The sequence below is a fragment of the Polyodon spathula genome, chromosome 17, assembly GCF_017654505.1.
Source record: "Polyodon spathula isolate WHYD16114869_AA chromosome 17, ASM1765450v1, whole genome shotgun sequence".
Classification (NCBI taxonomy): Eukaryota; Metazoa; Chordata; class Actinopteri; order Acipenseriformes; family Polyodontidae; genus Polyodon; species Polyodon spathula.
The window spans coordinates 490,981-502,726 of NC_054550.1; the positions used below are offsets into that span (position 1 = coordinate 490,981).

Genomic DNA, 11,746 nt, shown 5'->3' on the forward strand with positions numbered 1-11,746 from the left:
CGTAGTGTAGACGAATACACTGAAATGGCATCAAGATCTTCTTTCATCTGATACATTGTCTAAGCCACTTTTGAATGATAACACTGTGTAACTGTAAATACAGTAATTGTAAATATCGAAAAACTACTTGCTTCTAAATCTTTTGTAGTCATCTTTGTATTACTTTAGTATAAATACATGTTAATTTGGATTCATATGTTGTTTTTTTCTGACTTTGTGTGAACGAAAAGACAGACATTTTCCCATTGGAAATAGTGATATTTTGAAATATCACTGTCCTGGTCACAAAAGCAAAGTTTGTGGGGAATAATAGCCATTTTCTATACTTTTGAGGCATAAGCAATTAGGAAATAACACTTACTACCCAGGAACAAAAATTGTGTTACATAGTGTAATGTAAGAAAACCTGATTAGACAGGTAAAAAGATTTTATTTATACTCAATACAAATATGACACGGCTAAGATTACCAAAAGCATGTTTTCAAAGTTAAACTTGAGCTAGATAAATAAGTCATGTATGTCCTTTTTGGCTCTGCTTCTGATTCCATTGCATCTAAACAGTTGTCATGCTCTCTTGAATCACAGCACTTCTCTTATCAGCATGGGATAACACTGACGGAATTAAGTTATACTTATGAAATGGGAGGGAGATATGCAACAAGGAATTTGTCAAGGATTTAATGACTTAGTATTCTTAAAGATGTTTGTAGTCATGGATTAAATTATTCAAACATTAATTTTAGCACTGGTCTTTAAAGTTTTGTTTTTTTCATAGCTATCATTAACATATCACTTTAAAATATAGAAATACATATTTTACTACTAAATGTACATGTATATATTACAGCACATATGTGAGTGAGATACTAGCAGTAAAGTCTTTTTTAAACTAAACAGCTGTAGATCCTGAGATGAAACATAACCCAGACATTGAATGGCTGAAAAACTAGTGTCCATGGAATGATGTTTCTTGGCTTTGTCTTTGTGCTGTTGTTACTATTTCCTTTTTGCCACTCATATTCTCTGACTATTAAAAGAGTTCCTGACATGTTGAATATTTCCAGTACCGCTATTCATCTTTGCCACAAGAGATACTAGAGAAGAATGGAATGCACTAGCATGGCGTTTTTTGTGAATGCTCTTCCACAGAAGTCAACTAAAAATATTACACAAAAGACTAATTCTACAGATATGTAGCACTGCACATATCTGGATGCTTTTAGACCCCTTCAGTTTCCAAAAAAATACTAGGGGGTACGATGGCACTATTTTTCACAATTAAGGTTGATAGAGAACAGCGGAAAATAGTCACAGCATATAAATCAGAGATGGAATCCAGCACTTTTGGAAGGTTGGAGGAGGGGAACGACAGCTTACTGTGTATCCCATTGAATGCATTAATATTGTTAGACTATTGATTAAACTCTTCCTGAAATAATTGTTGGCAAAGATTATTACAAAGAGCATTTTATTGAGGTAAATTAAAAGTGTAATGTTACAAATAACAGACCCTGGATAAAAGGTGGAGTTCTATGTGAAATGTTCTATCAAACGACACACCGTGATTTTAATTTGTGAGTTTAAGCTACTAATTTAAAAGCTGTTTTATTGTTAAAGAAAACAACCATGATGTGTCAAATGCAAATAAACGGGCAATTATAGTGTATATTTTGGGGCTCAAACATTATAGAACACCAGGCTTCTGGGATTACACTCAACATCCAAATCTGATCTGGTTTAAGTGCTCTTATCCTAAATGGACAGCCTTTTCAGTATGTTTTACACACCAAATGCTGTAACTGGATGAGGATAGATTACCTGTGGAAATACATTGACCAAATAACATTCATTATCCAATGCCTCATAATCTATCACTCAATTTCACAGCACTTGACATCAGTCTCAGTGGACAATTAGAAACAGGTGCTGCAAACTGAAAAATTGTTCTATTGCATCTTAGAGAAAAATAACTGAAGCGCTCTATTTATATTTTGATATCAACAAGATTGATTTTGGCTCATGTGATCTTGTGACCTTCAATAATTTGTGAAATAGGCTGCATATTATGCAAGGCTCAAACAGTTGATACTGGCAGATTTCTGCTTTATCATCTCTTTTATTTTCACTGGATGATATTCACTACCAGCACTAGGTCGCATTGTACCAAACACTTCATTTAATTTTTGAACAATGCTGAATAAAAGCATTGATTGGACCAGTGGCAGAAACAGAAAAACACCAGGCACATTTATAATGCAGATGCACTTGAATGTTGAAATAGAAAGTCAGAAACTAAATTATTAACATAAGTTACATTAAGAATTAATTGTTTACAAGATAAATAGTATTTCCCATAATGTAACAAATTATAAGCGGATTAAGGGTTTGCTTTTTAGGAGAGCCTACACCCTACAAAGCTACCAATTCCTTATGCATCTATCCCTTCACAAGCTCTACCCAGTTCTAAAACTGGTTCAGTGGCAGATCATCTATATGACTGTGTTAACTGAATGCAACAAACATGTGACTTCCATCTCTGGGTCCGGTTTTGAAAACAATTCACCAGCAGTATCAATGATCACATCAGCGAGATTGGTACGGGTTTTTAAGTTTGGAAACACGAAGATGACCAAGGAAAAGAAAAGCTGATGGAAGCATAAATGAACTGGAGAAAAATGCTACATCACAAGGGTAGTTTCTGCAGTGTAATAGTTATATTGTTACTAAGCCCGTGACAAAGCAATCCCGATTGACAAAAAAAAACAACTCTCTACTCCAGCAATACGATTAAAATGTAATGTTTGCATAGGATGTGTCAATAAGGTTTGGACCAGAAACGCTGATAAAGTGGAGTCTGAACTATACAAGGATCATGTAGCAAACCACCATTCATACAAGCAAAACTGTCCACATACATGACTTACTGTAGAATTCTGCATTAAGTTTTTTATTGAAGGTGGTGAGCACAATTCTTAAGGTGTTTTCTGTCACAAAAAGCACTTCAAAACAGACATATAGTATAATGCTAGTCCATAAAATGTACTTCCTTAACTATTTTTATCCAAGATGTGAGAATACTTTATTTTCATCAGTATTTCAGAGCGAAAATCCAGTCCTTACCTACACCCACCCTGATCTTGAGCGATACATAAAGAAAAACAGAAACAATTGATTGCAAATTATTTTTTTGTACTCAGCTGTCAATAGTTGTAATGTTGACACAAAAAAAAAACCTTATTAAATACATTGTAGGGGCAATAAAAAAAAAAAAGTTTATTGAAAATAAAACTGAATTAAACGGATTTCTGCTTTTCATTTTTTGCAAATATACAAAGTGTTCCGAGATTCTATGAAGTGGTGGAGAGGCCGAGAAGGCTGGTTTTCACTGTGCTCAGGTTCTGTTTCCAGGAGCTGAGGCTGTCATACAGCTGCTGCCATTGCTGTTTGCCAAACGTTCTGTGTGTACTGTGACTGTAACGGAAGAACAACCAACACTTAGCACTCTTTCAGTTAGTTATAACTTAATCTGTTACAATTCTAGTAAAACAACAAAGAATAAAAACAAAACTGTAAAGAACAGAAATGAAATACAGTAGCACACCAGTTCCTAAAACACAAAGGACTGCTGCTTGTAAAAGGACCTTGGTAGCCTTGACCCAGCCACTGAAAAAACACCAAACACATTAGTATTCTAGTCTTGGTGTGGCCATTAAGGGAAGTGTCCTGGAAAAAAGCTGCTTTCATTATACTAGCTAATTACATACATGCCTAGATTTAATAAAATTATGATAAACTACCATTATTTAATTGCAAGCAGCCAATATGAACATTACTGTGCTTTCTCGTTAAAGTATTAACTGCATGGTAATAATCCTAAATGAAACAGGGAAAACTACTAATAAGAATTTAAAAAACAAAACACTTACCTTACAACTACTTTTCGCTGAGTCTGATCAATTTTGCAGTAGACCATCTTTGTTCGAACAGCTACATAAGAAAATTAACATTTCAGTTAATGCTAATTCTGACAGACTTAAAATAAAAATCCTGCCCATAGATATTGTGCCATTTATAGAACACTCTTTAAAACAGTTTAACCTCTTTAGAAAAAAAAATGTGGAAGGAACAGTTATTGTTAAAGTAATGAAGATGAAGGCCACTCAGAATTCCTTTGGTTTAAAGCCAGTCAACTGGCAATATCCTGTGCAGTTCAACTCCTGTCTGCAAACACATCCTGTTTTTCAAGACATTAAAAAACAAATGAATGTTTCCAGCAAACATGTTCATGACAGAATGATTAGTTAGACAGTGCAGTATTTTTAAAAGTCTTTCAGGTCATGATTTATTCGGTTTTGTGAACAAAAACAAAACATCCCTGTGGTGGATAGTGTGAGGGGACTGGCACCCCTAACAGAATGATTGGAAAATTGATAAGTGAACAATAAAGTAGTGGTTTTTAAGTAGTATTCCTCTATGAAGTAATTTTATTGGTGGATAATATTAGAATTCATTATAGATGTGTACAAAATGGGAAGGCAGACATGAGGTTTAACAGCACAGTGACAACAGCTTTGTAAAAGGAGTGCCCTTATACTTTTGGATAACTGCGTGATTGAACATAGCAGCATATTTACAACATATTTAGCTCTCCTTAAGGGGAAACAAATTAAACATTTAAAGTTAGTGTCTTACCATCAATAACAAATGCTTCTACATCATCAGCTCCAATTTGTAGTTCTTGTTGGATAGTATCAAATGAAATTTCTTTGCATTCCACTGCCATTCCCATGAAAGTGAGAAGTCTCATCTTTTCCATATTCTGCTCATGAGACAGACCTGCCACATACATAAGTACAGTGTTATTACTGCAGAATAGTTACAAACACATTAATAAAATGTATAAAGTAGATGGTTACTGTAAGAGGCACGCCAATGTACCAGAAAGTATACATTTAGAGCTAATATACAGCTGCAGTCTATGATAATTAACAAGGAAGCTACATCTCGACTCATTCTGTAAAGTTCATTAACACCAATTATGTCCAGGCTTATTATCTGGCTCAGTTTGAACAGAATGTAGCAGGATACACATAACTCATTTGAACAAGGAACACCAGGGCGCAACAACCACTAACTAGACTTAATGAGAATATACATGCAAAAATAATCAATTAGTGCACATTAACCCTAATTAACAAATGCAAATGAGATGCAGATTAACTTTACGCAGTGAAGAGACCATTGAGACCAGATTAAATGTGGACATATGTTAGGGCGATACAGTTGACAAAAGACAATGTTGCATCTGGCCTGACTTGTCAACATTAATAATAAAAAGCCACACACAGATATAGATATAGAATATATATATAGATATATATATATATATATATATATATATATAGATATATATATATATATATATATATATGTATATATTATGGATACACACACACACACACACACACACACAGTTTGCCAGCAACAGGGTCTACTAGGCTTTTTAAAGTTCTTTTCATTTCACACTCCCATTTTGACAGTTTTAAATGTAAGCTGCTACATTGTAGGATAATGAGGTAGACAGTTATGGTATGACTATAACTCTGTAGTTATTGTTTTATTGCTAAAATGCAACTGATAAGCAATTTCTGATCCAAGTGTTAATTGTTTTACACATTTTTAAAATGTATCCACCTCAACTTTAAGACCTGTACACTGCTGTGCTGTGCAAAAGTCTTAGATTCAGAACTAAGTTACATTTATATATATATATAGTATTATATGATATATATATATAGTATATCTTATATATATATATATATATATATCGATATTATAAGCATCAACAACTTACTGAAAGCCTCCACTAGTGTTTTCCACTATTACAACAACTTTGACTGTTATTAATACAGCTTAGTTTGGGTGAGAAGAAACCAAGCTTGTCATTTAGCAATCTTTAATTCACATTGATCACAATCTTCAAAAACCTGTGATCACAACAACTCAAAGTAAAATATACATGAGCTAACATGAAGTGGTGTAGTTGATAATACATCACATTTACCCTGTCTAAAATGTATACATGACATTCTGTAGATGGCGCGGGTTGATTCTATGGTAGTATAACCCCCCCCCCCCCCCCCCACATGCCCAAAATGTGCAAATTAAGACTTTTGCACAGCAGTGTATATTAAATACAATTAAGGTGTAAAGCATATGTATGTAATGTATACACTATTTTAACACATGGTGCCTGTTTTTGAATCTGAACCAACTAATTCTAATAGACTCAGACAAGTAAGCAATATACACACATTAATTAAATCTTTACAAAGCCATGAATTATATAATAAGAGTCTATCATGTTTAGTTAAAACTGAAACTGCAGGGACAGTAAAAATAAACAGCTCATAAAATATACTCTTAACAGTTGTAAGTAAAACAAATGAGACAATGGTAGTATGCACTTTTGTTAAAGGAATCACATTGAAAGCTAACTTCCGACTGCTGCTTAGGTCGAGATTAAATCAATATTCATTATTAATGTGTCAAAATCTTAATGCAGCAATAAAGAATTCTACATCTTTGAGCAGTTTTATCAGTGTCACTGACCCTTATCCTGAAAGGGTACAATATGGAAAACGTAATTTTAATACAGACTCTAGATTATGAACTTGTGCTCCTTTGAAACAGTCAATTACACATCAATGTGGGGGTGCCCAAGTGTTAATTACTACTCCTTTTTATATAGTGTGTAAATAAAGAGGCTGCTGACATTAACATTCCATCATTGTGCCTTGAGTGCCACAGCAAATTAGCCACTACAGTACATGCTTTACAAGGTCTGATGCACTTTTCAGCATTAAAATAACAGAGCACTGCCTTCAGATACAGGTAAAGGGGTACCAAGTACATATACACTGGGTTCACATAATCAGATTTACTTACCAGGACACATATGGGTTACTTCCATTCCCAACAAAATAAAGGTTTCATGATATTACAAAAAAAAAAGAGCACTGACACTTCAGGCAGATCTGTATAGTGAACCTTAACAGTACATTTCTCAAAATTAAGATGCATGACTCAAGACAGCAGAAAAACCGCCATCTGTTCAAGCTCACAGAAACAATAGGACCCAGGGATATTAAAGTGCTTTCCAAAGTGAGCTGTTGTCCTTATGCTCCTTCACTTTCCGCACAACATTTTTGTTTCCCTCAAAGGGTAAGACAATGCAGGCTGCGGTAATTTAATCATAATTATTGCTTTAAACATCCACTCCTGTTCAGTGCTTACCAAGGGAATCGATGAAGTCTTTGTTGTTTTGGTAAAACTTGATGTATGTGGCTAGCTTTGCACTTACGAATATGGTCAAAAGCTAGTAAAGAAAGAAAAACATTTATCATTTTTCTGCAAAAAAACCCAAAAAACAAAAACATAACAAAAAATGTATCCTGTTTTAATTCATGCAATATTGACATAACCACCCCCTGACATCCACATTTACACATCCTCCCAAAAAAAAGTGTCAGGCAACTACGTACTTTTATACAACTGTTTTGAATTGTAGCCAATAGTGAGGAGGAGAACGGTTTGTTACAAAAGATGTACGACACACTAGCCCTTCTACAAGATGCAGAGAGAAAATGAAGGAAGTAACTGGCATTTCACACTACTTTCATGCACTGTTGTATACTTTTAACCAGTGGAGCAATACGTGCAAACTTCACCATCATTTACAAAGCTATTTCAATACAGCAATGTACAAAAAGTAAAACTTAAGAGTGTGCTAAGTAGTAAATCTAGTATTGAAATGAATTATACTTGCTACTCACATCGTGGATAAGTTCCCCTTCTAAGAACCTGACAGGTTTCAGGGCAAGGAGGTGATCAAAAAGGAAAGTGTTGGGATCCTTCAAAGCACGAACAATACACCTATTAAAATACATAAATAAATACATACATAAATTATAATAAAAATTTAAAAAAAATGTTATATTATATATATATACCAAATTAAATATCCAGACAGTGAATGGTATCAGCGAATTAAGCTCAAAGCCTTGACTTCGCTTTAGATTAGGCAACAGCCACTGTTTGAGTTTGCAAGGGCTGGTCAATGTAAATCTGAGGAGGTTAGGGCAAATTACCTGTGAGCATCATCCCTGGCTTGTGAAGCATTGTCTTCAGTGTAACTGCCCAGCAACTCCACCATGACTTTAGCTGCAGCATCACTGTCACAAAAAAAGGGTAATTTAGGTTTTAAGCCTCAGATTACTCTGCAATACATTTGTAAGCAAATGTAATGATTAAAACAGTTACTTGGACACAGATTTTCTTTTAACTAACATTCACTGTTAACACAATTAAACTGCTGTAATCCGTTACAATTCATTAAGTTGTCTAAAAAGGATTTGGTTTGGCAAACAACTCTTTCCTAAATGTTGTTTTTCCTCTTACCATCGTACAATTTACTTCATTCAAGCAAACAAAGTCACAATTATAGAGATCAACGCTCAAGATGTGCCCATACCAAGTAGCATGTGTTACAATCTGGTGTCATAATAAATATTACCTTTTCTTGCAGTCTATGAGCGCCTCATAAACCAGTCTCAGAAGAGTGTGCTTCTTTTCTATTGTGAGGTTCCAGTCTGTAATCCATTTTCTGACCTAACCAAACAAAATGACAGTGTACATATGAAGCTATTTCTGGGGGCAATTACTATATATTAAGCTAAAACTAGGCATGGTTTTATATGTTTTGATGCAGACTAATAAAATAAATATTATATATATATATATATATATATATATATATATTATATATATACTATATAATATCTCTATATATATATTATATAAAAATAAAACAGGGGTGAGACGATACACCAAGGTCACGACACGATGCAGATCACGATACCTATGAAAATCTCATCTCTGCTTGACAGACTTGAAAATACTTCAGCTCTATACACAGACTCAGTTGAAAATGAATGCCTGACAAGCGATGAATAAATAGACTGGAAATTGTTAACTTAACCAAATCTCCTTACCACATTTCTGAGAAAGGAAAAAAATGCCAAGCAAAGCGGACCACTACTCTCATGAGGGTGGCAGAGCAAGGGCACCTAGATAACATGGTCCACACCCAACAGCGGCTCACACACCCACACTAACGAAACTAGTGGTATGGTCTGGAACAATACAGATAATGTGAATGCACAGGACCAGATGAAACAAAAGTCTGCCAGCCTGAACTGACCGAATCTGAACATTCATGACGGGATATTATTAAAAACGTAAGACTACTCCAGCAATGAGTGCTCGAGTAATTATAATTATTTCGAGTACTCGAATACACCCCTAAAATATATATTATACAATACAATTGTTACTTACCTGTTCAAGTTCAGTTGGAATAAATGCAATAGCATTGCAAGTAGCTGCTACCTTGATTAGGCTGCAGTAGACTGTATACCTTGCAGAAGATGTCTCGTCCATGCCATGAAAGAGATTGCTCAGACTGTATAGAAAACGTTAAATATTTTTAGAATTGGTTGAAAAAGTTAAATCAATGAGAAAAACTAAATGTAAACATTAGAATTATGCAAGAACACAAGCCAGACAATCGTTCTGGTACTCACAGCTGCATGCGGAGAGAGGGACGCTCTCCCTCTCGAAATTTCACCAATTTCTCACAGAGGCTCTCAATTAAAGCTTCTTGTTTTTCAGTCTCAAGGATCAGAAGCAGAGATACAATGCTGTTCATCACACTCTCCACATCTAGCAAAAAACACATACAAATTAGACAGACATACCTGGAATATAACAATCAAAACTATTGGAAAATTAACTGCATAGCAATGCTTACACACAAAAAATAAATGGTCTTAATTAACAAACATTAGTTTAACTGTAAATAACAATGGCATTATGTTGCTGGTTTTGTCAACACATGTAACCGATTTTTTTACCTAAGAGTTAGGTAGATGCAATTGCATTTATTACTCAAGACTTCTTGTGCTAGACATTAAGCCCATCAAGTAACCACCAGGGTTTGTTTTTTTTGTACTACTAAAGTTAAAAATACTTAAAATTCAATTTGATCCACTTCAGACTAAACGTGCACACATTGTAAACATTTCAAATTTTCACCAATTAAAATGGCGAAATAAAAACAAATGTCAACATAAATCACAGGAGATGGTTAATGGCTTAATTTAAAAAAGCAAAGAGAAGGAAACATACTCCAATTAACTTTCATGTCAAAGCAACCCGTTCTGATGGGTGTGTTTTGCCATGTGCAACCTGTTTATAAAACGTCTACACTATCTGTTAACCAACCTTTGTCATCATCCTTGAGACACACATCGCACGCCTCTATAATCCGAGTCAAATCCACATGAAGACCCCCTTCAGAATTCTCTTCGGAAATCTCCGCTCCTTTTGACTTAATGTAGGCACGAAGCTCCAAAGCCTACAAGCAGACACTTGATTACTTTAACGAAAGTAATGCAGTACTCGTTTAGTGTGCTTCAACTCAAATATCTATCAAAGCAGGTATCTCACCAAATGACTGTATAGGCTTGCGGTAATTTAGCCAAAGACTATTTTGTCGTCATTTCGGTAAAATGCCCCTTTTGACAGTCCATAAACATAATTTTAAACACACACACAACGCAGTTTACAACTGAAATACGATGCGCACAGCTTGACTAGTGCAATATCACATGTAACATAATGTTCTAAAGATTGATGGCAAATTATTGCATCTTCCTAAATCCATCTGAGAAGTAACAGAATGCAGCAACAGTGTATGACTTTCGAGCTCCATATGGCTCAATACATTAAAAACTACAGCACGGCGCTAGTCTCGACTCAGAGAAGAGTCCCATTTCTACTCGAGTATGCGTCTATTTTGCGATGTGAGCCATGCAGCTACAAAGCCAATGCGTATTTTTGTATTGCGTTACTTTACAATATATAAAATACTTTTGTTCGTGGATTCCCATCTCGTTACTGATGCCAACATTGTGAACAGCTCAGTGAAACCCATGCACTTGGCAAAAGAAACCACAGCTTGGCTACATATTGCACTGGGAGGAAAAAAAAAAAAAAAAAACAAACAAAAAAAAAAAAAATACATGCATAAAATAAAGGGGTTCGAAAAACCTCGAACCACGGTAAACGTACATATTGTGGTTACTAAGTTCTCATCTTTGAAACCACAGGGTTTGCTCGTTTTTGTAGCTATGGTCAAAAATGCTGAATTATGACGAGCACCTAGATGTACTGACTGGCCTTCGCCGTAGGCCCCGTAACTACATCGGGTACCGAATCAGTGACTCGCCGAACCCCCTTGTACAATACCGCCACCCCCCCGCCCCCGAAGTCCACTTTTACCTGATCCTCCTCGGTAACGTCTATAAAAGCAGGGACACTCATGTTGAATCAAGTGAATATTCAACCCTCTGAGAAACCACGCTACTCAAAACACAGCTCTGCTCGCCGGAAAGAGGGAGCAGTCCGCTAACAGGCCGCAAAATAGCGCTTCCGGGTCGGTGTGTTTAAAGCGAGGCTCATTGGAAATGTAGTGTGCAGCGCGGAGAGATGCACCGTGTGGGCATACCTAGCAGGCGGTTTTTGCACGTTAACGTATTTAAAAAAAATGTCGCTTTCTTATTTCTTTTATTTATTTATTTGTTTTGATCAAGTCAGATCTGTGCATGTGTTTTATGTCAGTGA

General features: G+C 35.3%; 1 protein-coding gene across 1 annotated transcript; it reads right to left on the bottom strand.

The window, feature by feature from the left end:
* Positions 1–2,921: 2,921 nt before the first annotated feature.
* LOC121330227 (eukaryotic translation initiation factor 3 subunit M-like) lies at positions 2,922–11,537 on the bottom strand. Its single transcript, XM_041276570.1, has 11 exons — positions 11,405–11,537; positions 10,346–10,478; positions 9,646–9,784; positions 9,401–9,524; positions 8,577–8,671; positions 8,152–8,235; positions 7,837–7,936; positions 7,298–7,379; positions 4,694–4,837; positions 3,928–3,988; positions 2,922–3,472 (listed from the first exon to the last, which is right to left on the bottom strand). The coding sequence occupies exons 1-11, from the start codon at positions 11,444–11,446 to the stop codon at positions 3,349–3,351; spliced, it is 1,128 nt and encodes a 375-aa protein (XP_041132504.1). The 5' UTR covers positions 11,447–11,537; the 3' UTR covers positions 2,922–3,348.
* Positions 11,538–11,746: the final 209 nt, after the last annotated feature.